Source organism: Hypanus sabinus, chromosome 14 (assembly GCF_030144855.1).
Source record: "Hypanus sabinus isolate sHypSab1 chromosome 14, sHypSab1.hap1, whole genome shotgun sequence".
Taxonomy (NCBI): Eukaryota; Metazoa; Chordata; class Chondrichthyes; order Myliobatiformes; family Dasyatidae; genus Hypanus; species Hypanus sabinus.
In genome coordinates, this window is record NC_082719.1 from 82,392,603 (window position 1) to 82,419,407 (window position 26,805).

The following is a 26,805-nucleotide window of genomic DNA, read 5'->3' on the forward strand; positions in this document are numbered from 1 at the left end:
AAAGATTAGTGAAGGGGTATGTAGTGCTGTGGAAACAATGTGATTGCAGCAGGATTTAGGCATCATGGAAGAATAGTGGCAGATGCAGTACAATGTTGGAAAATGTATGATAATGCATTTTGATAAAAGGAACAATAGTGTGGACTATTACCTAAATGGAGAGAAGGTTCAAACATCAGAGGTGAAGAGGAGCTTAAGAGTCCTCGTGCAAGACTCCCAGAAGGTTAATTTACAGATTGAGTCTGTGGTAAAGAAGTCAAATGTGATGTTGGCATTTATTTCAAGGGAAATAGAATATAAAAGCAAGGAGACAATGCTGACACTCTATAAGACATTAGTCAGGTTGCACTTGGAGTACTGTCAACAGTTTGGGTCCCATATCTCAGAAAGGATGTGTTGTCACTGAAGAGAGTCCAGAGAAGGTTCAGGAGGATGATTCCAGGATTGAAGGGGTTAACATATGGAGAACATTTGGCAGCACTGGGCCTGTACTCACTGGAATTTAGAAGAATGCAGAGGGATTTCATTGAAACCTACCAAATGTTGAAAAGACTAGGTAGGGTGGATGTGGAGAGGATTCCTGTGGTGGGGGTACCCAGAACTAGTGGACATGGCCTCAAGATTGAGAGGCGACATTGTAGAACAGAGGTAAGGAGGATTTTCTTTTTCGCGAGAGTGGTGAATCTGTAAAATGCACTGCCACAGACTGCAGTGGAGGCCAAGTCCATGGGTACATTTAAGGCAGAAGTTGATAGTTTCCTGATTGGGCAAGGCATCAGAGGATATGGCGAGAAGGCGGGTGTATGGGGTTGAGCATGATCTGAGATCAGCCATGATGGAATGACGGAGTAGACTCGATGGGCTGAATGGCCTAATTCTGCTCCTATGGTCTTATAATAATAAAAACTATAAATTTCAATAGGTAGATAGATATATAGATATAATTAAATAAGTAATGAAAAAAGAGCAAAAAAATAGTGAGCTGATACTTATTTATTCAGAAATCTGATGGTAGGGGAAAGAAAGTGTTCCTGAAACATTGAGTGTGTGCCTTCAGACCCCTAGAGCACTTCCATGATGGTAGCAGTGAGAAGAGGGAATGTCCTGGGTGATGGGGTTTTTTAATTGATGGATGTCACCTTTTAGAGGCATCACCTTTGAAGGCATCCTTAATGATGGGGAGGCTATTGCCCCGTGATGGAGCTGGCTGAGTTCTCAACTTTCTGAATCTTTTTCCAATCCTGTACAATGGCCCTTCAATACCAGACAGTGATACAACCAGTTAGAATGCTTTGGAATTTACGCGTCTTTGGTGATATACTAAGTCTCCTCAAAATGCTCATAAAATATAGCTGCTGTCGTGCCTTCTTTGGAATTATATCAAAATGTTGGGCCCAGGATAAATCCTCAGAGATGTTGACATCCAGGAACTTGACACTGATCCCTCCATGAGGACTGGTGTGTGTTCCCTCGACTTGCGGCAATAGGAAATTGAAATGGGTCCAGGTCCTTGCTTAGGCAGGAGTTGATTCTGACCATGACCAACCTCTCGAGTGCCACTGGGCAACAGTCACTGAGGCAGCTCACTGGGTTCTTTTTGGGCACTGATATGATTGTCATCCTTTTGAAGGTGAGAAACTCCAACTGCAGCAGTCTGGGACTGAAGATGTCCTTAAAAACTCCTGCCAGTTAGTTGGCACAGGTTTTTGGTGCCCTACCAGGTACAAGATCAGGTTCTGACACTTTGCGAGGTTCACCTTCTTGAAAGATGCTCTGACGTCAGCATCCAAAAGTCACCGGATGCTGCAGGGATTTAGACAGGAATAGTTTTATTCTCCCCTTCATAGCATAAAAGGCATTGAGCTCATCTGGGAGTGCAGCATCACATACAGTCATGACTTTAGGTTTCACTTTGTAGGAAGTAATGGCCTGCTAACCCTGCCAGAGCAGACATACATCTGATTCAGTCTCTAACTTCAATCGGAATTGTTTTGGCACCCTTAAGATAGCCTTCTTGTATAGTTCTGGATCACTGGTCCTGAATGCCACGGACCAAGCTTCTCAGAAGACTACAAATCTCTTGGTTCATACATAGCTTTTGGTTTGGGTATATTTAATACATTCTCGAAGGCACGCACTCATCCACACAGATCTTGACAAAATTGATGACAACTGTGGCAAATTCATTCAGATTCAAAGATATTATCCAGTCCACTGACTCAAAGCATACCTTCACTGTACCTTCTTGGTGCACTTCAAAGGTGCTGCAATCTTTAGTCTCTGCCTATATGCTGGGAGTAGAATAGCCAGGTGATTGGACTTAGCAAAGTGTGTGTGTGGGATTCACTGTAAGCATTCTCGATGGTGGTATAATATTTGTCAAACGTGTTGGCTCCTCTGATTCCACAGGTAACATTTTTGTGGCAGTTATTCAGAGACTTCTTCAAGTTGGCCTGCTTGAAGTTCCCTGCAATGATAGGGAAGGCGTCCGGGTGTGCTGCTTCATGACTGCTGATCACGGTGCTCTGCTCCTCCAGCACCTGTGTGAAGTTGGCCTGAGGTAGAATGAACACCACTACCAGGATGATGATGGAAAACTCACTTGGCAGATAAAATGGATGACATTTAATTGCGAGATACTCCAGTTCAGGTACGCAGGACTGAGACAGAACTGCCATGTTTGAGCGCCATGACAAGTTTATCATAAAGCAAACTTCACTTCCGCTGCTGTGTACTTTGCTTCACAAAAGCATGGCTCACCGCTGCTATTCGTATGCAGCGCTGCAGCCCTAAGGCTTCACCATTTTCAGCAATGCTTACATCCCATGCAAGAAATGAAAAATGGTAAATACAGATTAGATTAGATTATGAGGACACTCAGTCCTCGTTTATTGTCATTTAGTAACGCATGCGTTAAAAATGATACAATGTTCCTCCAGTATGATATCACAAAAACACAAGACAGACCAAGACTAACTGACAAAGACCACATAATTATAATATAGTTACAACAGGGCAAAGCAATACCATAATTTGATAAAGAGCAGACCATGGGCACATTAAAAAAATGTCTCAAAGTCCCCGACAGCCCATCATCTCACGCAGACGGTAGAAGGAAGAAAAACTCTTCCTGCCATGAACCTCCAGCACCACAAACTTGCCGATGCAGCACTCTGGAAGCACCCGACCACAGCCAACTCTGAGTCCGTCCAAAAACTTCGAGCCTCCGACACCGAGCTCCATCTCTGCCGAGAGCTTCGACCCCAGCCCCGGCCGCCAAGTAACAGGCAAAGCCAAGGATTCAGGGCCTTCTTCTCTGGAGATTTTCCAATCGCACAGTAGCAGCAGCAGCAAAACAGGCATTTCAGAAATTTCACCAGATGTTCCTCCATGCTTCTCACGTCCGTCACCATCAAATCAGGATTGTACACGGCATCCTACTTGACAGGTAACAGATATTCATCCTGGAGTGACCACTGCGTGCTGCATCGCGCCGCCATCTTCTCAGATGTACTGTTTCCTCTTTTTCATTAACTTTCTCCACTTCAGCAGCTCTCCAAGTTCTCTGTACTCGTTGAATTCTTGTGCAGCCCCAGTTTTCATCTCTCATTCTAGTAGCTGCATTTCTCGCTGTCAAGTCCCTAAACTGTAGAATTACAACCACACCTAACCTCACCACTGCTCCTAAAAACCTTCCTCTTCAGCCAAAGTTTTGATCACCTACTTAAACCGGACCTGCTGTCAAATTTTGTTTGTGTTTTACTTATCTGCCCATCCATCCTATCTTGGCATGCACTGTCACTGCCCCTCCTTATACCAGTAAGAAACTGAGCAAACTCTTCACTACTGAGTGGATGATTTTGGGTCAAGCAGCCTCTCCTGCACTTCCCTACGATCCATATTTTCAATAACTACCTAAGAAAATGTCAAAACATCTTTAACAAAATTGTATCTGATAAAAGTGCCTATGATTTTGTTCTTGGGGTTAATTCCAGAGGAGTCCCAGCCAATAAACGATCGCTAGAAACTCCAGGAGAATCCTAACAGATTAGCAAATCTGGATTCATCAGCTGTAACTGTCAAAGAAGAAATGCCCTAGGAAACTTCAAATATATCTGTCAGAACATATAAACAGGGAAGTACTAACGCTTTGTTAGTCCATGAAATTTATACAAAGAAAACACCACTTCATGGTAATGTCATGTCAACCAACCTAAAAATGAAGGATGATATAACTACAATTGCATTGTCTGGACCTTTGCACACACTCTCCTAGATAGCAAAGATCAGAAGCTTGGAAGTACACAAATAATATGGCATACTAATTTATCAGTGTTGCATTAGTGATACCTACAAAAACGTGTGTGTGGCAATCTCTTCTAACAAAGTTAGCATTCATGATTTCCTAAGGTATTCATCCAGGCTCCTTACAACTTTCACCTCCAATGCTTTCCCAACTATTTTAATAGGTCTGGCTATTGGAATAGATTGGAACAGTATTTTTAAATAATTTATTTCATGAATTTTCAATATCCAAAAAAACATGTCTAAGAAGCAAGCAAGAGTTGTTTTTCTTAAAGTAACACCAGTTGATTGAAATTCTAAAAATTACCTGATGTTAGGAAGTAATATTGAGAATCATGAAAGATTCCCACAGTTCCTGGTCCCACAGAGCCTGCAAGTATGTTGACAACAGAGAAAGCACCACTCATTATTCCAAATCCAAGCCCTGCCACTGAAGACACAAAAATACAAAATTTAATTTATAACTTTGCATATTACACACACACAAATATAATGAGAAATAATGGCAGTCATCAAAAGATTGCTGCACAGGTTTACTGCAGGAAATGATAACGTTTCTCACTACAAAAGAGCTGACCTTGCGCCATTTTCTCAGGGAAAGCAGATATGTACTCCTTGGCACCTTTGTCATAACCTTCACTACCACAAGTTATCAAGTCAATGCTAGATTGCTATGTGAGATATTATTGTGAACTAAGTACCAACATTCTAAAAACAAATGAAAGATTACATAAATCACACATCTTTCATTTTTATTTAATTCCACTCAGAAATAATCTGATAAAATTATAGGAACTCCATGACACTTACTCCCTCTAGTAAAATCATCAATATAAATAATAAATAATTGAGGGCCCAGCTGACTATTGATCACCAACCCGAAAATTATGCATTTATCTTGATATTGTTTTCTCTTAACCTGTAATTTATTCATAATACTAAACTAATCCCAAAACCAATGTGCTTTTATCTTGTTCAGCCTTTTATGTGGCATCTTATTAAATGCCTTCTGGAAATCTAAGTACATCAACTGGTTCCACTTTATTCTTACAAAATTACCTACATAAAACTACTTTGGCTCTGCTTTGATTGTTTTATGGTTTTCTAAATGACCTGCTCTCCTCTCCTTATTAATAGATTCCAGCTTTTTTCAAATCCCAGATGTTAGACTATAGACCTATAGTTTCAAATTTCTGTCCCCCTTCTTTCCTGAATACTGGTTTTACATTTGTGTTTTCCAGTTCTCCAAGATTGTTCAAGAATCAGTGGAGTTTTGTCATTATACTATCATAATATCCACCATCTCAAAGGTCACTTCCTTTAGAAATTAGGATGCAGTTCATCAGATCCAAAAATCTTGTTAACCTTCAGCTCCAAAAAGTCTTTAAATAAGAACATAGGAGCATGAATAGAGGATCTTTGCCATCGAGCCTGCTCCTGGCAAAGATTCAATAAGATTCATGGCTGATCTGGCAATGGACTCAGCTCCACCTACTTGTCTTTTCTCCATAAACCTTAATTCTCCTCTGCTATGTAAAAAAAAAAGTATGGAAAGGAGAAATGCAGAAATGAGTCCTAACAACATGAAAATCAGCAGCTGCGGTTATTATTATGCCCCTCACCTCAATGATTCCATTAGATAATGCGTAGGAGCAACTGGGTTCAAGGACCAACTGTTTGCATACTTTCATATTTTTCTTAATCTACATTCTCAGTTCTGGGTATATATATTCTAATGCACAGCACCCACATATGAAGCTGTAACTTAAGAGCTTTAAAGGTACACTGCTTCATTGGCAATAAATAAGTGCTCCTTAAATCTCAGGAGCTTTGACTGAAATTTGGCTTAAGTTTGTTTATAACATCCGACTCAACATAAGTAGTATTAACAATTGCAGGTGCTGGTATTTTTTTTTGCAATAAAATTACTGCTCACCATAGGCCATTTGCTGAACTGATAAAGGCGACTTTCCATCTTCACTTAGTGCCGCTAAGCCTTCATTGGCCTTTCTAAAGGGAATAAAAGATATACAGATTTAAATAAAAATCCATTATGGGAAGATAAACAAACACTTTTTATTTTCATCTAATTTGCTTAATCTTCTTAAATTAAATACTGTACTGTACTGTAAACATAACTCAAGTAGCTTAAAATTTAAACTTATTTTCTTATACTTTGCTTAGTAAAACCATTTTTCAAAAAGAGATAAAATAGATTACCACGGCCATGTGAAAATTATAGTAAATTAAAAGTGAATTGTGTAATTAAACTTCTGCCATAGAAGTATTTAACATATTTTTGAGGTCAAATCATTTTATTTCCTTTAAACCATCTCCTTAAAGTTGGTACACTGGTTATAGATTCAGTGGCTCCAGTAGTGTTTAATAACCACATTCACACAGTCAACTTCCATGCACAAACAGGGCAGAAAATACCAGCAATTTACTCAAACATAGGCACTTCATAATAACACATCATTTAGGCTGAAAACTGAAATATAGTAGTGAGATAGTTAATACTAATTCTGTGTCCCAAACCCTAATCCTCAGCACGACCTACAGGTATAAAGCACCGTGAAAAATATGTATTACTTGGCTGCTACCCAAGCTTTGGCAAGAAATACTGTGCACAAAAGCAACACTGAAAAAAAATGCTAGGTTAATGGAGCTCTTTCATTACCAACAGATCATGTCAAAATTTTATAATTACCTACAAAATGCTCTGTGAGTTAGAATTTTTTTTAGTTGGATGACCCTTCTTTCGGAGAAGAACCTGAACAGCAGGATCTGATGTCAGTATGGAAAGAGAGCTGAATATACAAAATACAGAGTTTGAAAAGTACAGATGGGAACAAGCAGAAAGCAGTCCATTGGAATAGTGTGGAATGAGGCTGTGGTATGATCTGTGAACAGTGTTTAAATTGAAGTCTACAGTAGAGGGAAGTATTGAGTATGCAAGAAAGGAATGAGCCTGTTTCAGTCAGCACATAATTGCTTGAATTCTAACAAACATGTTGAGGGAAATTGGCAAGTGAGAGATTGTAAGATGTTATGGCTTCTTTTGTCCCCCAATTTAATCTGTCTTTCTAAATGACAGTTTATATTGTTTCCAATAGACACCCACCCCCCACTTTCTATCTTCCTCCTTTGTCAAACAGTGGTGTTACATTTACAGCTTTCCAATCCTCTCTGGCCTTCTTAACAAAGCATCCTCTCTCTCTCTCTCTCTCTCTCTCTCTCTCTCTGCAGCCACCTCCTTTATAGTTCTAGGAGGTTGGCCAGCAGATTCAGGGTTCCTGTCAACCTTAAGCACTATTAGCTTACCCAGCACTTTTTCTCTAGTTCCTCCCTTCCCTCAGCTGTTTCTAGACCACTTCTGCTAAATCATGCCTTGGTTCAGCAAAATTAGCCTCGTGCTTTTGTGCAACTTTTACTATTTTTTTCCTTGTCCACACTTATACAAGCCTATCTAAGTTATGAAAGTACCAGAAGAATGCTGTCCCAGCCTTATTCTCTGATATTAAATTCAGAATTGTCCACTTTTTTATAAGGCTTGTGACATACCAGTTAAAACAGTTCTTCTGAATTCAATTTAGCATATCTGTGCATTTGACACATTTCACAGTGAATGCATCTGTTAAATGTGGGAAATTTCAAATACTTTCATATTACCATCTTAATCAATATCAGAAATCTGATTACAGATTTGTTCTCTTGATTCTAAGTAGTCTGCAGTACATTCCCAACAATGTGAATGGCTTTTTTTTTATCTTTTGCTCAACTCATAAATTTATTTAATGATTGTTCAAGTTATCATCCATTCTCAGAACTGTAATTCTTTAACTAATATGGCCTCCTTTTCCATCCCTCTATCTTAACTGAAATCTCTGCAATCAGAACATTGTTTTTTAAATCTGTATCAACAATCTAGATGATAATGTGGCTAGCTGGATCAGCAAACTTGCTGGGCGGATGACACTAAGATCGGGGGTGCAGTTGACAGCGAGAAAGACTATCGAGATCTGGACCAGTTGGAAAAATGGCAGAGAATTTAATACAGACAAGTGCAACTGGGCACTGAGTGTGGTAGGACAGAGGGATCTGGGAATACAGGTCCATAATTTGTTGAAAGTGGCAGCACAGGTAGATAGGGTCGTAAAGAAGCTTTTGCACATTGGCCTTCATAAATCAAAGTACTGAGTACAGGAAATGGATGTCATGTTGAAAGTTGTAAACATGTTGATGAGGCCTACTTTGGAGCATTGCATGCAGTTTTGGTCACCTACCTACAGGAAAGATATAAACAAGTTTGAAACAGTACAGAGAAAATTTACAAGGACGTTGCAAGTACTGGAGAACCTGAGTTATAAGGAAAGATTGAATAGGTTAGGACTTTATTCCTTGGAAAGCAGAAGATTGAGGGGAGATTTAATAGAGGTATACAAAATTATGGGGGGTATAAATACGGTAAATAGAGACAGGCTTTTTCCACTAAACATCAAGGGTAAAGAGTGAAAGGTGAAAAGTTTAAGGGGAACATGAGGAGAAACTCTTCACTCAAGAGGGTCGTGAGTGTGTGGAACAAGCTGCTAACGTGAGTGGTGCATGCGAGTTCAATTTCAACATTTAACAGAAGTTTGGATAGGTACATTGATGGCAGGGGTATGGAGGGCTGTGGTTCAGGTGCAGGTCGATGGAAGTAGGCAGCTTAAATGGTTCAGCATGGACTAGATGGGCTAAAGAGCCTGTTTCTGCACTGTATTTTACATGACGCTATGAGTCTTTAATGGTGCCGCCTTTTGACAGGCTGTTGACTCAAGATATTAGCACATATCATCTTACTTATTAAGGATTCTATCCACCTGATATTTTGCTCAAGGAAGCCTTGACCTTACTCCAAACAGGCAGCCTGAATGGCTTTGAAATGAAGTAAACAGTATCATCAGCATTTTACATGATCTTGTGCTTGAATAGGAGCACAGCAGTGTACTTTGAAGTCTCAAAAGAAAAGGAGGAAACATTTTCTAGAAGTATGCTGGACAAGTTTGGACAAGTTACATGAGAAGTCACACAGAAATTAACTACAGTCAAGAAACAAGACAGAGAACCTCTCTGGTAACTACTGTATGTCAAAGTAATTACCAGAGTGGTTTCTCTGTCTTGTTTCTTGAATGTCAAACAATAAAGAAAGACAAGGAATAAACATAGAGGAGGATAAAATTACAGTTTAATGAGTGCAGTCTGGCACTGCAAGCAGGTTAGAAAGCATTCAACAGGCTGAGAGAAATATTTATTGAAATAACAAAATTATTGAGACCTGAGAGGAGAAATCATGGAAGGAATGAAAAGACACTTGCAGTAAATGGAGGGTAAACATTTACAGATTATAATGACAAATTGTGCTTCATTAGCTCTCAGTGTTCCAGTTTCTTATTAGTGAATCAAACTTTTTGCAGGTGACAAGAATAGATTTTTGAATTGCTTACCCCCCCTATTGTGCAAGTTCCACTGCTACCACTTTAGATAAAATGTAGATGGGTGGGTTTGTAAGTTTGTGGATGATACCAAGATTGGTAGAGTTGTGTACAGTGTATAAGACAGGCAACAAATACAGGGCCATACAGATCAGTTGCAGATATGGGCAGAGAAATGGCAGATGGAGTTTAACCTTGATAAACGTGAGGTGTTTCACTTTGGTAGGGCAACTACAAGGAGGCAGGACACCTTAAGAACAAGACCCTTAACAGTTGCTGAGCACAGAGATTTTGGGATTCAAGTTCATAGGTCCTTGAAAGCGGCTACACAGGTCGATAGGGTGGTTAAAGCAGCTTATGGAATGCCTGCTTTTATTAGTCACGCCATTGAGTTCGAAGGTCAAGAGGTTATGTTGCAACTTTATAAAATTCTGGAGGACACATCTGGAGTATCGCATACAGTTCTGGTTTCCATACCATAAGAAAGGTGTTGAGGCTTTGGAAAGGGTGCAGAAGAGGTTTACCAGGATGCTGACTGAATTAGAGGCCAGGTGCTATCTCAAGAGGCTGGATAATCTTGGTTTGTTTTCTCTGGAGCAGCAGAAGCTGAGGGGAGATCTGATACAGGTTTATAGGATTATGAAAGGCAAAGATAGAGTAGACATCTGTTTCCCAGAGTTGCAATGACTAGTATCAGAGGGTATGCCTTGAAGGTGAGAGGGGCAAGGTTCAAGGGGAATGTGAGAGTTAAGTTTATTTACTCACGAGAGTCATGGATGCCTGCAATGTGCTGCCTGGTATGGTGGCAGAGGTAAATACACTGGATAGGTTCATGAATGTGAGGAAGATGGAGGGATATGGACATTATATAGGTAGGAGGAATTAGTGTTTGAGTGTTTTTGATCTGCTTTTTAGCTGGTTCAGCACAATACTGTCAGCCAAAGGGCTTGTTCCTGAGCTGTGCTGTACTGTTCTATCTTCTATAACTCTAATCCTATAGCATTGGCAAAGTTTCAAAAAATTCTAGTAAATATCTGTGGAAAACAAATACACACTTCTCATGTTCTCAATTATTCAGGAAAATTGAATGGGCAGTAATGTAGAATTTGCTTTGTGATAGATTCTTAGTTACTTTCCATTAAAATAAATCCTGCCAAAGTTCAAATTTCATCCCAGCTGTAGATGCTGAGTTCATAGCAAGCACTGATGTACCCCTCAACTTCAATCTCACAGCAAAATAAATGTAGCCCCCTGGTAAGCCTCAAGCTCACTCAGCTCGCTTCCGTCTAGGGGAAGCAGCCTTCGGTCGGTGATGTCCCCACCACGCCAAATAACAGACAGTACGCCATATGCCATTAAATAATTACACTTTATAAATCTTACTGGAACTATGTACTTAACAGAGATACAATATAAAAGGAAAAGTAAACGGTGCCAAACTTATCGAAGTCCAACCACTTCGTGCACAACCGTTGGAGCTCAGTTAACAAAGTCTTCTTGCTACCATTCAATCCCCTCCAACCTCCTCTTCCCGCCGCCTGGGACCAACCAATGTGGTCGACCAGACACTCCACATGAATCTGTCCTCGTCTCCTCTCCACACCGAAAACCCTGGGCCTTGGTCCCCCCTGCTCGGGGGCCGTTCCGTCGCCCAGCTTATAACATCATGCCTTCTCCCTCTAACCCAGGCATGGGCAAACTACGGCCCGGGGGCCATATGCGGCCCGTTAAGCTTTTTAATCCGGCCCGCAGAACTTGATGAAATTATACTAATAAACCTTGTTAGCGTTTTTTCCCTGCAATTCTGGCGTTTTCCCAATAGATGACGCACTCTATATACATTGACCTTTGTTGAGGTGCAGCGTATTACTCCACATTTGCGCTTTACTCTTTGTTCGGCTCAACCTATTTGTGTGAACAGGCATTCAGCGTCATGAACATCAACAAAGCCAGCCACAGATCCAAGTTAAATGACCAACACCTCAGATCCATCCTGAGAATCGCCACAACAAAACTAAATCCAGACTTTGATGCGCTGGCTAAAAAGGGAGACCAACAACACTGTTCCCACTGAAATTAAAAATAAGTTTCTTCGTTGTGTAATGTAAAAAATGCATTTGAAAATATTTTTTTCAATAAGCCTTACATGTTACATGTCATTTCTGTTAAGTGATGGACATGAGTAGTGCGCAGGTGCACGTACGTTCTCAAAATAAAAAATGCGCTCCAGATCAAATAACGCACTCCGCATACTGACGCGCTGTCACTGTTCTGTCCTTGTGCTGGTCGTTGTTCAGTTTTGGCACAGGGGACAATTGAATAAGAAGGAGCAGGACAAGTAGACCTGCATCTCCTACCGTTTTTGAAATAAAGACAGTCAGGAGGAGAGTGATGATGATAATATCTTGAAGGATAACAGAATTTTCAGTGCTTTAAAATAATAACTGTTACTATTAAAAAAAGCTGTATTTTATTCATTTAATTTTCAGTGTTTTAAAAGTCATTTCAATAAATAGCTAAATACCATGGGACTTCAAAGACAGATATTTTGTTGTAATGCATTTGTTCATTTTCAATTGAAATTAAAGCACATGTTTTCTACATATCCCATGATATTTTATTTTCTCTTATGAGGTGTATTACCAAAACACTCCGTCCATCTGCCCCTGGTCCGGCCTCCCTGTCAAATTTTAGAACCCTTTGTGGCTCACAAGTCAAAAAGTTTGCCCACCCCTGCTCTAACCCCTCGTGCCGTCTCCTTCGAAGCCCCGCACAACACTAGCTTACAGACCCACAAGAAAGAATAACACCTATCCCAATTGGTTAACAACTGAATACAATTCTCGTTATCAGTAACTATAACCCAAACAAGCTGTAAGAGAAAACACACTCTCACCAGTTAGCATAACAAAGAAGCATTTTTACTTTATCAAAACAAAGACGCCATTTTGATTAACATACGCAGTAACATAAAAGAAGAAACCCCTTACATAAATAATGGTGAAACTGCAACAAACTGTCTTACTGTATAATAGATATCAAGACAATTGATAACCAGCCTTACACACCTATTGCACAAATTTAAATCTATTTACTCTAGAAGCAAGTTATCTTCTGTATGGCAGCGTAGGAATCAGTAAATTATGATCCTGATGAAGAAGAACAATTAACTCTTTGCAAAGATCCATTAGATAGCTTATAAGTTCACATGGAGGAGGGAACAGCACAGAACCGGACTCCCATGGCACCTCCTGGTCCCTTGCCCATATTGACTATGATGCCTATTTATTCTGGTTCCACTTGCCCACATTAGGCCTGTATCCTCCTACACCATTTTCTATCTAAATTCCTGTCCAAATGCCTTTTAAACATTGTTATTATATCCATCTCTATCACCTCCTCTGGCAGCTCTTTCCAAATAACCACCACAATCTGTATAGGAAAACTTAACTCTCAGATCTCCTTTAAATGTTGGCCCTTTCACCTTAAACCTGTGCCCTCCTACTCTGGGAAAAAAGACTGAATCTAATCCATCTATACATCCATAATTTTATAAACCCATCAGCCTTCTAATCTCCATTAAAGATAAGCCCAGTCTCTGCAATGTCTCCTTATAACAAGAGACTCCATTCCGGCAACACACACAATGCTGGTGGAATGCAGTAGGTCAGGCAGCACCTATAGGGAGAAGTGTTGTCAACATTTCGGGCCGAGACCCTTCATCAGGACTCACTCCATTCAAGGCAACATTCTGGTGAATCTCTTCCATGCTCTCTCTTTTGCTTCCACTTTCTTCTGGCAGTATGATGGGCAGAACTGTACACAACACACCAAACGCAGTTTCAGCCGAGACCCGAAACGTCAACAGCGCTTCTCACTATAGATGCTGCCTAGCCTGCTGTTTTCTACCAGCATTTTGTGTGTGTTGTTTAAATTTCCAGCATCTGCAGATATCCTCGTGTTTGTTCTTTAAACACAGTCTAAGCTAATTTTTATATAGCTGCAATTTGCCATAATAATTCTTATACAGAAGCCTTCTTCCTGACCCTATCCATACATGTCACCACTTTCAGGACTTAGATTAGCACTGCAAGGTCCCTCTACACATCAAGGCACTGGAGGTCACTGCCACTTAACACCAGAATCTGATGTTCCAAAGTGCATAACCTCAAAACTCCGGATTAAAGTTCCATCTGCCACTGCTCTACCCAACATTCTAGCACTAGTATGTCCCACTGGTATCTTTAGACAACATTCTTCACTATCTAAAACTGCAGCAATTTTTGTGATACCTGCAAGTCATTTATATATATGTATGAGAAACAAAGGTTCCAGCACTAGCCCCTGCCATACACCACATTACACAGACTTCCAGTCCATATGGGAAGGAGGAATTAAAATGGTAGGCCATCGGGAGATCCTGGCTGTTACCACAGACAGAGCAAAGAAGCTCAACAAAATGAACCCCTAACTTGCGTCGGGTCACACCAATGCAGCTGCACTGGGAATTCTGCATGCAATAAATGACACGGCAACACACACAAAATACTGGAGGAACTCAGCAGGTCAGGCAGCATCTATGAAGAAGAGTAAACAGTTGACGTTTTGGGCTGAGAATCATTTTCAGGAGAAGACTGTTTACACTTTTCCATAGATGCTGCCTAACCTGCTGATTTTCTCAAATATTTTGTGTGTGCTGCTTTGGATTTCCAGCATCTGCAGATTTTCTCCTACTTTCAAAAAATGATACTGATGGCTTCACACGTGAAGGACTGTTTAGGGCCCTGAATGCAGGTGAAGAAGGAGAAGTAGCACTCAGTGTGGTTGGAAGGATAAATGGCTGGAGGGGAATGGTGAGGATAACCAAACAAGAGAGCCACAGAGAAAGTGATAGTTGCATAAAGAGGAGAGGGGAGGGAGAAGATGTGCTTGGTGATGGGATCCCATTGGAGATGACTGAAATAGTGCTCATGGGTTGGTTCATTGGCTATTCAGAAATCTGATGGCAGATGGGAAGAAGCTGTTCCTAAAATGTTAATCAAAATAGTGCACTACTTACTTAATTTAAATTTTTATTGTAATTTGTTAGTACTCAATCCATTGTCACACACACCACATTCATCAGATTAACATCCTACAGTCTGCTTCCTTATCCCTAATCAGATAACGCAGCACAGAAGAGTAGACCTGTTACATGGACTGGAAATGAGCTGTTACAAAATAGTCCAGCTCATTAATACACGACAGTGGAGATTAATTACACGTCTAAGACTCTCATAATCACAGAAGGATAAACAAGGAGCTCAAATTTAGCTGACAGATAGCAGAGTTAAAAATATCTGACAACATCATGTTCACAATTTCATTAATGACCCAAATTATGAGAGAGCTAAGTTAAAGCCATTGTCAAAATGGTGTCAGATAGCAAAATTGCACCAATTTCTTTTTGGTTTTCTAGGATCTTCAAATTTATTGCAAGCATTGCAGGATATCCTTAGGACGATTCATCAGGAGGGCTCATTATTTCTAAGGGTGTATTGTCACAATTTGTACTATAATTTGCCAAAAGGTTTCACCTGGTTACTCAAACCTCGAAAGTGAGTACAAATAGATTCTGAATATAAGTTCTAGAAATCAAGCTTATACCTTAACATCCTTAAAATATTTACACAATAGTATGAAACTATCAGTTCAGCATGTGGGATTATGGGCATAATAATTTTCAGACATACCTCAAGAGCTTGTAGTAAGCAAACCGGAAGACTTCCTGCAGAATTACAGAGAACATCACACCAAAGATGATGAGGGATTTCTGTAGTCTGGCATCCTTCTCATTGCTAGCTTTTACAGCAATAAACCACACTAACGAAGACAACAGTAAGGAAAGCAACCAGAAAAATGCTCTGGAACACAAAAATCATTCAATTAGGTTAAAATCAGAAGTGGAAACTCCAATTATGTATGGGTGCTGCTTGACCTGTTGTGTCTTTACTTTCTAAAAAATCTGGCTTCTGAATAGATTTCTGGCGACAAGAAAATATTGGAACAGCTTGTGTGATGCCAAGGTTCTTCAGAAATCAAGAATGAGGCATTAAACTTGTTGCTAACAGATATTTTTCTTAAGTGTTATAAGAACAAAGAAACACAGGGAAAAAGCAGTTGTGATTGTCTTATACTCAAGAATAGATAATAAAAATTCCAGGGATAGCCATTAACCTATAAAATAGCCAGATTCAAGTGGTCTGACACCTGCTACTAAGAAACTTCTAGAAAAATATAGAAGCAGCTATGCGGTAATTGCTGGGAAAACTCACTGAACAATTACATGGATATACTGTAGATGACTACATAAAAAATACAAGCAAGCATAGGAAAGGTAAACTACAAGAAAATTAGCAATTCTGTACCCTAGTGCAACACCTGTCAATATCTAGATTATTGAAGTAGGCTTTTAAATTATTGGAATCATTTGTATTTGTAACTTTCACAACCTCAGAATAATTCAAAATTGTTTAGAGCCATAAAGGCTACATCTACACTATAATTTTGAAAATGCCGGTTTCGCGTAAAAACGATAGCAGTCCACACTATGCGTTTTTAAAAATATTTCCGTCCATGTTGAAACGGAGATTTCAGCGAATCTCCTCTTACTGCGCATACGCAGGACACATCTACCAAAAACAAGTGACATGTTTGGTGTCAAATCTCGCAATGAAAGTATGTGTTTGTTCAGTTACAGACTAGAAAAATTTAAACAACGGGCAGCTGTTGGCTCTCGCGCAGGAGGATTTAAAAGTAAAAAAAACAAATACTGAAGCGTATGGAGGCAACCCACAGGGAATTCACAGACAGTATGACATGGCTGATGACGAACATTGAAAAACTGACTAACTCTGCTACATTAATAAAGCACCTAGTTAAATGTGTAAAACATGTCTGCATCAGTATTATCCTGTAGTTCCATACAATGTTACATTAGGCTGTTACACAACTATTGTCAGAGAAGTACTTGCATAAATAGGTAAACCACCTTCATACGAGCAAGGACAGAAAACAGAACAAAGTGAGTATACTTATTTATTCAGTAAGTTATGGGTCAAAGTATTTGGTGAGTACATTTCTAACTCTTCTGGCTTCAGTCTCGTTGCCATCTGTTCTGAAATTGTTAAGTTGTGTTCAGGAAAACAATGAAATGGCGCGCTACCTTCTGACAGCGTTTTCAGATTTCTCTGGTTACCCCGACCACACTGATCTGCCCAAGCCAAGTTTTCAAAAATACCCACCCTGGAAAGCGTTTCTGAAAAGCTCCGGTTTCGGGGGATGAAAACGTCGTTTTAGTGTGGACAGAGGGTAAAAACGAAGAGAAAAAGCTTCAGTTACGGATTTATCCGGTGTAGTGTGGACGTAGCATAAGTTGACTTAATTGCTGCAAGTGAGGTTTTCATTGAATTGTGCATACATGTACTTCTGCAAACAACAATAAACTCAACTTCAAATTGTAATGATGGAAACACAACAGGCAACTTCTGTAAAGAAGTGTGAAATGGAACAATTAATGACGGTTAAGAAGCGTTTGGACACACACAAAACAGGAACAAGGATCTTGTGCAGGCAAAGTGCATTAGTTTAGATTGGCAGCACAGCTGTATGGACATTGTGGCTCCATGTTCTATGCACTTCCAGACAAAATAATGCAAATTATCAAAATTACTGAACTGAATACTACAGGACTCCTGGCTTGACATTTGATATTCTAAGTGTTGCTCGCTCACTCTTTGCTGTTTGCGCAATTCGGTGTTTTTATCGTGCATTGGGTGTTTGATGTTTTCTTGAACAGGTTCCATGCTGTTTCTGTTTTGTGGCTGCCTGCAGAAGGATGAACCTTAAAAGTTGTAATACTTTGATAATAATGTACTTTGAATCTGAAAAATAGAAAATGCTAAAAATTATGCTATTGCATCAGGTAGCTTTGAGTAATTTCTGCAGAAAGAGAAATATCTCAGATCAATTTAATCAAAATTGGAAAAAGTTAGAAATATTAACAGGTCATGTGTACAAATTCAGAGAATGGAACAGTCAGTAACAGAGAATGAAATCAGGCTATTTGGCCCAACTGGTCCTATGATAACGTAGAAAGTAGGTGAGATTAAGCTACAATGCAAGACAAAGGAGGATAGAAATAAGGACAAGTAAAGAAACAAAAATGGTTTGGAGCAGTTTGAAATGGGAAAAGCACAATCATTAGCCCCAGCTGTTTGACAAAAAAATTCAGTTCTGAAACTGATAAACTTGGTGTTGGGCTCAAAAATGTAATGTCGTGCTTAATCAAGTGGAGCAGTTCTCCTCTGAGGTTACACTGAACTTCAGTGATAAGCAAAAGTATCAGATATCAAAGTGGGAATGGGTTAAAAAAATTAAAGGAGTGGAGACAACAGAGTAAAATTCTAGGCAATTCGCAACATTTCAGGTTGAACACTGACTTCTGTCAATTTCAGTTCATAATCAGTGTCTTCCTTTTCAAACTGCTGATGACAATGATAGTCAGAAGGACTTACTCTTCTGAAGTGTAGTCATGATTATAAATTATTAATTATTATTACAACTCCTATTTGAATAGAGCAGGTTCCCATAAATGGCAACGTAACAATGAATAGTCATTATCTCCAGCTTCATGATGTTTCTCTTATAACAAGTTAACCAAAACTGTACACAATACTCCAGAAGCCACTTCACCAGTGTCTTGTAACTGCATCCTAATGTGCTAACTGCTATACTCAATGCCCTAACTAAAGGTCAAAGTGCCAAACGTTTACTTCACCTTCCTATGTGTAATTCCACCAATGCCAACAAGGTGCTTGTACCCTGTGGTCCACAACAGTCCCCAGGCCCAGCCATTCACTGTGAAATCCCCAACTTGGTTTGACTTTCCAAAATGCAATACCTCACACTTATGTCATTTGCCATTCATATGCCTTAATATTCTCATCTAGTCTATACAAATGATGAGCAATGTTAGGTCCAACACTGATCCCATGACACATCCTAGTCACAAGCCTCCAGTCCTACACCCTCAACTCCTAACCAACAAGCAAATTATGTATGCGCTTAGTTACCTCTCCCTGGATCCCACGTAGCACAAACTTAAAGACCCATCTTCCATGCGGAACTTCAAAGACTATGCTGAAGTCCATACAAACAATGTTCACTCTCCTGCCCTTATCAATCTTCTTGGTTAGCACTTCAAAGATTTTGAGGCACAATCTCCCATGCAAAAAGCTGTGTTCATGATCCCCCATCAGTCCTTATCTATTCAAATGCTGGTAAATCCTGACCTTCGGATTCCCCTACAGTAACTTACCCCACTACTGATGTCAGGCCTACCAGTCTGTCGCTCCCTGTCTTGTCTTTACTGTGCGAGGTGGACAGATAGAGAGGTGACCCTTTTTAGCCCTTAACTGAAAAATAAACACCAGAAATAACTGCACCGCTCCCCCAGTTTTTTGAAGTGTTGTTTACTAACGGAAGCAGATGCAACCTGGGTTTAACATTTAGAATTTCATTTGAAAAACTGGTGTTTTAACAATATAGAATTCCATCAGTGCTACACTCGAACGCCAGCCTTCAAACTTCAATGATCAATCGCTGAGTGCAATGAAGCCCTCAATCCTCTAAGTCACAAAGCTACAGTGGGTAAAATGGAGACAACTGGGCCCAACTGTGGATAGAGGATATCAGTAATGCTGACTGTGTACATAGGATGTTGCAGAACAATACCAGAAAGAAGTGAAAGATACACTCAGTGGGCACTTTATCTGGTACACCTGTTTAACAATGCAAATATCTAACCAGCCAAACATGAGGCAGCAACGCAAATGCATAAAATCATGCAGACATGGTCAAGAGGTTCAGTTGTTGCTCAGACCAACAACAGAATGGGGAAGAAATGTGAACTAAGTGACTTTGACCACAGGATGATTGTTGGTGCCAAATGGGGTAGAGCTCAAGTATCTCAGAAACTGCTAATGTCCTGGGATCTTCACACACAACAGTCTCTTAGAGTTTACAGAGAATGGTGTGAAAAAACAGAAATACATCCAGTGAGGAGCAGTTCTGTATCAAGAATGCAATGTTAATGAGAGGTCAGAGGAGAACGGCCAGACTGGTTCAAACTGACAGAAAGGTGACAGTAACTCAAACCACTATATGTTACAACAGTAGTGTGCTGAAAAGTATCTCTGAATACACATGTCGAACCTTGAAGTGGATGGGCTAACAGCAGCAGAAGACCACGAACACACACTCAGTGGCCATTTTATTAGCTACAGGAGATACCTAATAATATGAACACTGAGTGCATAAAGAAATCAGTTTATGGGACTCTATACTCCAGATCCCATGTGGTCAGCTGCATAGGCAAAATTCTTCACATGAGAAAAAGGATCTAGTGTTTTCCCGCATATATCACGAATAAACTCTTCTCGGGCTTCCAGCTAGACACAGGTATTGATTATAACTGATGTTTCGATGACAATCTCTGCTATCTTCTTCAGGGATGAGGTCTAGAGTAGGTCTGTAGTCTAGTGTAGTTTTTTTGTGTTGTTTCACGTAGTTCAGTGTAGTTTTTATATTGTTTCTTGTAGCACCATGGTCCTGAAAAACGTTGTCTCGTTTTTACTGCGCACTGTACCAGCAGTTATGATCGAAATGACAATAAAAAGTGACTTGACTTTGTACAACATTTTTTCTGACATAAAAATTAATGCTTTTTTAAATGATGTGAAAAAGGCAGAAATATAATTTAATACAGGACTTCAAAGATAAATCTAATTTAAAGATGTTTTCATTTCAATCACAGTAAAGCCTTCAGCCAGAAATTTAATTACTTTGACAATCTTGGCTCCAAAAGGGAGCAGCATATTTATTTCTTTTTGCACACATCATCTTTGCTGCTCGTAATTCTACTGAAATCACTCATGGTGTTGACCTACAGTGATTCCCAATTAACTAATAACTTTTTTATTTCCAAATTCACCTGTGGCTACACTTCCTTACTTTTCTAATAACCATGCTAAAATGCCTCTAAATTTTGTCTTTTGGTTATCCAATTAATCTCTCCACTGTTAGCTGGTCACTAAAATCTGGACTTCTCTCCCGACATCTCTTTGCTTCGGTCTTTTTTTTAAATATTTGCACAGTTTATCTTCTTTTTCTCATTGGTTGTTTGTCAGTCTTCATTTATGTATCAACTTTGTTCATAAATTCTGTTGTATTTCTTTATTTTCCCATACATACCCCACAAAAAAAGAATCTCAAGGTTGTATATAGCAACGCATTATGTAAAATTAAAATTTTTTATCAAAGTACTCCACATTAACCATATAACCATATAACAATCACAGCACGGAAACAGGCCATCTCGGCCCTCCTAGTCCGTGCCGAACTCTTAATCTCACCTAGTCCCACCTACCCGCACTCAGTCCATAACCCTTCACTCCTTTCCTGTCCATATACCTATCCAATTTTACCTTAAATGACACAACTGAACTGGCCTCTACTACTTCTACAGGAAGCTCATTCCACACAGCTATCACTCTCTGAGTAAAGAAATACCCCCTCGTGTTTCCCTTAAACTTCTGCCCCCTAACTCTCAAATCATGTCCTCTCGTTTGAATCTCCCCTACTCTCAATGGAAACAGCCTATTCACATCAACTCTGTCTATCCCTCTCAAAATTTTAAATACGTCGATCAAATCCCCCCTCAACCTTCTACTCTCCAATGAATAGAGACCTAACTTGTTCAACCTTTCTCTGTAACTTAAGTGCTGAAGCCCAGGTAACATCCTAGTAAATCGTCTCTGCACTCTCTCTAACTTATTGATATCTTTCCTATAATTCGGTGACCAGAACTGCACACAATATTCCAAATTTGGCCTTACCAATGCCTTGTACAATTTTAACATTACATCCCAACTTCTGTACTCAATGCTTTGATTTATAAAGGCCAGCATTCCAAAAGCCTTCTTCACCACCCTATCTACATGAGACTCCACCTTCAGGGAACTATGCACTGTTATTCCTAGATCTCTCTGTTCCTCTGCATTCCTCAATGCCCTACCATTTACCCTGTATGTTCTAAAAAATATCACTTAGTACTTAAGTTTGATAACTTGCCCAAATACTTCCTTATGTTTCAGGATCAATTCTGATCTGATGAAGGCCCAAAACAACAGGCAAGTTGTATTAAAGTCACTGTATAAATGCATGGTGTCATTGTATTGAAATAAAGTTATGATAATTGCAGTTTTTGCTTCTGTTAACTGAATGTTTGTCATCAAATAGCAGAAATGGATGATAAAAGAATGGGCTTGTTAATAGTTACCCATGGTGTCAGCAAAAGCATCATTTAATCTGACTTAAAAACATTAGTTAAAATCTCTGGATATTTAAATACATTAAATAAAGATATGCTCCTGATTACATTAGAGGAACAAACCCATTTTACTGCTAGCAGTTCCTTCCCATTGGCAATCGTTAGAATAGTTCAAGCAGTATATTTATTACATGCCTCTGAATCAGGAACAGGTAATTGTGTAATATTCCCTAAGCAAATTTCACCAAGAAATTGATGGCTTTACTACAAACGTAGCATTGCACTGCACATCCGTGGACTCTGATCATTTATATTTACATCATTAAATATTCTACAAGATCACTAACTGGAACAGTCCTTCAAAGTCTGCATCATTTTAAAATCAATGGTTTGCTCTAAATTTAGGAATCAAAAAGCAGACATGGGAATTGTGTTTTATGAACCAAAAACAGATAATCGGATTCCTCTCTGCTCTATTAGTTTGCAATCATTACCCAAACTTTTTTTAATATATAATAATGAAATTCCAACCTTACATACACAAACATTGCTGACAGAAATGTTATAGAAGGGAAACTAGCTGCCTAACTGAGTCAAGTTTGAGTTGGGTTGAAGGTACACTTTCTGATGAAACATTAATCTGGAATCCATGGTACTACAGGAAAGTTCCTAATATGGTTAGAGCATTGGCTGATTGGTAGGAGGCAACGAGTGGGAATAAAAGGATTCTTTTCTAGTTGGCTGCCAATCACTAGCAGTGTTCTGCGGGGACCTATGTTGGGACCACTCCTTTTTATGCTGTATATCAATGATTTAGATGATGGAATAGATAGCTTCTTTACCAAGTTTGCAGCTGAAATGAAGATTGGTGCAGGGGCAGGTAGTGTCAAGAAACAGGTAGGCTGCAGAAGGAGTTAAACAGATTAGGAGAATGGGGAAGAAAGTGGCAAATGAAATACAAATGAAGCTGGAAACTGCACGGTCATACAATTTGGTAGCTGAAATGAATGTGCAGACTATTTTCTAAATAGGGAGAAAGTCCAAAAATCTGAGATGCAAGGGGACTTGGGAGTCCTTGTGCAAAACAACTTAAAGGTTAACTTGTAGGTAGAGTCAGTGGTGAGGAAGGCAAATGCAATGTTAGCATTCATTTCAAGAAGTCTAGAATACAAATGATGTGATGTTGAGGCTTTATAAGGCACTGGTGAGGCATCACCTGGAGTACTGTGAACAGTTTTGGGCTCCTCATCTATGAAAAGATGTGCTGGCATTGGAGACGGTTCATAGGAGGTTCTCAAGGATGATTCTGAGAACGAAAGGGTTATCATATGAGGAATGTTTGATAGCACTGGGTCAGGACTCGCTGGAATTTAGAAGGATGTTGAGGAGGGGGGAATCTCATTAAAACCCTTACAATTTTGAAAGACCTAGACACAGTGGATGTGAAAAGGATGTTTCCCATGGTAGGGAGTCTAGGACAAGAGGGCACAGACTCAGGATAGAGGACCGTCCATTTAAAATAGAGATACTGAGAAATTTCTTTAGCCAGAATTTGTTGAATTTATTACCATAGGCAGCTGTGGAGGCCAGGTTGTTGAGTGTATTTAAGACAGAGTTTGACAGGTTCTTGATTGGACATGGCATCAAAGGTTATAGGGAGAAGGCTGGGGAGTGGGGCTGAGGAGGGGTAAAAAAGGATCAGCCATGACTGAATAGTGTAGCAGATTTGACGGGCCACATGGCCTAAGTCTACTCCTATGTCTTATGGTATTATGGAATCAATCATGCCAACCCAGGTCCAGTACTTAATCTAGATCAGGATTAACACATCCAGTTAATTATTTGGTGATTAATGAATTATTCCTCAAACAGATGAGGATCACAATGAAAAATTCAATATCATAATTTCCCTTGTAAAGCATTAAACAGCTGGCTATGCCCCATTTTTTCTCAATGAGTCTTGTTAAGCTTATTTCAGTCTTTCACTTGACTAAAGTAATGGCAGGTTTCACGGTCAGCTTTAAATTTTTGGTTACTATAGAGGAACTTTAGAAAGTTAATACTCAGAAGCTAATTGAACCAGCTTACAGAAACATTTCAAAGAATACCACATGCAATTCCTATGACTACCGAATGTAATCACCCGAACTCCATGAAAACTGGAAGCAAATCTATACTTAATTTATTCAATAGCAAACTTGTTCCAAAGAAAACGTTCATCATTTCTAAAAGCCAAAGGTCAACAGGGCTACTATTTTAACCCAGTGCAAAATAAAGTCCACTCTGTCTGTCAATGTTGATGTCAAAGTCAGGGCTGGCGTCACTACTTTGGGTGATGCGAACACCAGCCCCCAGCGATAGCTAACATTGTCTGTGATTTTTCAAAAGAAAATGTTGCATGCAATAAACTTGAATGTAATGCAAACTAAAAAGAGAGTTCATGTAGTCATAAGAATTAATACAGACTGGGAAGTAGATTTGAGTCATTTTAAGTAGGTTTTAAAATGCTGTTTTAGTGTTTTTAAAAAGCTAACAGAGGTCATTACAAGTGATACAGAAACTAATTGCTGACTACTGGACATTAAAAACAAAAAATATCACATGAAGACAAAGCTCTATTAAATTCGTAAGTTATGGAAGGGCATGTCATACACACAACCTGTTTCAGAAGTTGGATAGTATCCATGACAACTATATTTGCAAAAGATCCCTTCGGCTGGATGAGTTCAAACTTGATGCTGGCATCATGATTGCATCTGTAAGGCTGAGAGTTACGTAGATAGAATACTTCAAGAGTTGGTCACTCCACAGTTAAGTAATGGTAGCAGCGATGATTGTGAAGACAAAATATTGTCCAGTTAGGCAGCCTAAGGGTCCCCCTTGAATGCTTCTCCTCCGAAACCAGCATTCAACTCTGAGCAAAGTTGCATGGGTTGTTTTGTTGCAGGCTCTAAGAGTTGGTAGAATCTTCAGCAAAGAAAGCACATTGCAATGTGGGAACAAGGAGAACCCTGTACTTTCTGAGAAAAGTTCTGATAGCTACATAAGCCGTTCTGACTTTTGGAACATTCAAATACTGTTCAATGCTTTAAAACTAAATAAAATGTTTAAGTGCTTAAATACAAACACTCTGAAAATCTAACTCAAACTTATCCAACAACAAACAAAGGTGGTGACGGAGCACAGCAGGTCAGGCTGCATCGATGGAGGGAAATGGATAGTCAACATTTCAGGTCAAAACCCTTCGGGAGGATTGGAAAGAAAGAGGGGAGACAGCCAGTACAAAATGCTGGTGTGGGAAGGAAGGGGTGGAGCAATATTTATCTCAAAGTTCAAAGCACTTATATGCTATCATATACTATCTGGAGGTTCATTTCCTTGAAGGCATTTCCAGGAAAAATACAATAGAATTTTATGATAAACTACACATAAACCAAGACTGACAAACAACCGATGTGCAAAAGGTCAAAGGTTCATTTAATATCAGAGAATATATACAGTATACAACCTGGAACTCATACTCTTATGAAACAAGAAGCCATACAGAATGAATGATAAAAGCAGCAAAGCCCCAATGACTTCCTCACCCTTCCCTTCACACAAGCAAAAGACAAGTTGCGCAAGTAAAAAAACTAGAGAAAATGAGTTGCAAAGAGTCTTTAAAAGTGAGTCTGTAAATGGTAGAATCAGTGCAGAGTATTGGTGATTGAAGTAATCCACTGGTTCAGCAGTCTGATGGTTGTAGGGTAACAATTGTTTCTGAACCTGGTGGTGTGGATCCTAAGGCTTCTGTACTTCCTGCCAGATATTAGTAGTAAGAAACTGGCACAACTTCATCCTCCTTCACAAGTGAGAGCTCAGTGCTGAAGCTTGGTTAGGCAAATAACCACACCACCTATCCTCAAGGTTTGGAATATTTGCATCCGTATGCACAAGCAGTGAAACATACAAATTGCTGCTGTTACACACAATCAGGAGCTTTGCTCAGATTACCTCACAAGGTCCTGGCTGTGCGAATGACAGTGTGAGCAACACGCAATGATACTGGCCGATGGCATTGTGTCCACAGCAGCCACTCTGATCTGAAGCAGGATTGCGGCAGCAGAGCAATAGCAGAGAAGCTGCCCAGTCCCATTAGCACCAGCTGAGCAATACAAATACCTGCTCCCACAATGGCAGCTTTGGGAAGATAAAACTTTGCCCTTAGAAGAATAAATTAATGCACGCCAGAATAGAATTCACAGGAGCCTGGCGAGGCAAGGGCCTGAACATCAAAAGGGATTCCCACAATGCAAAACAATCCCCTCCCATAAAGGAAGACAATCCCTTGCCTACCAAGAGTTGAAATTCTTCAGTATGAACGTCCTTTCAGCATTCGCACCATCTGCCTCATATTTTGTGGTTATGAGATCCTCAGTCTCAATACATCCTGGGTGAATAATTTTCCTTTAACTAATTCCCTAATCATCTTGTACACACCTTAATCTTCTCTTTTCCATTGGCTAATATATTTGGCTTCTTAACCCATAGTGTACTTGATACATCTCCTGTCCTTCAAATTCTTCCTGACACATGACACAGAGTTATTCACAACAGTGAGCACTGAAGCCTAATCAATAATTTAAAAGGGTCAGACTAATCTCATTCATTCTATAT

General features: G+C 39.6%; 1 protein-coding gene across 3 annotated transcripts in view; it reads right to left on the reverse strand.

The window, feature by feature from the left end:
• The window catches only part of zgc:114200 (Gamma-secretase subunit Aph-1b-like), a 51,233-nt gene that overhangs the window by 18,034 nt on the left and 6,394 nt on the right, over positions 1-26,805 (reverse strand). For 2 of the 3 annotated variants that reach the window (XM_059989551.1, XM_059989552.1), the window contains exons 2-4: positions 15,512-15,682; positions 6,242-6,315; positions 4,613-4,735 (exon numbers count right to left, since the gene is read on the reverse strand). In XM_059989551.1, the coding sequence (XP_059845534.1) occupies positions 4,613-4,735; positions 6,242-6,315; positions 15,512-15,682 (368 nt within the window). The remainder of the gene's footprint in view (positions 1-4,612; positions 4,736-6,241; positions 6,316-15,511; positions 15,683-26,805) is intronic. The other variant, XM_059989553.1, reaches the window with a different exon arrangement.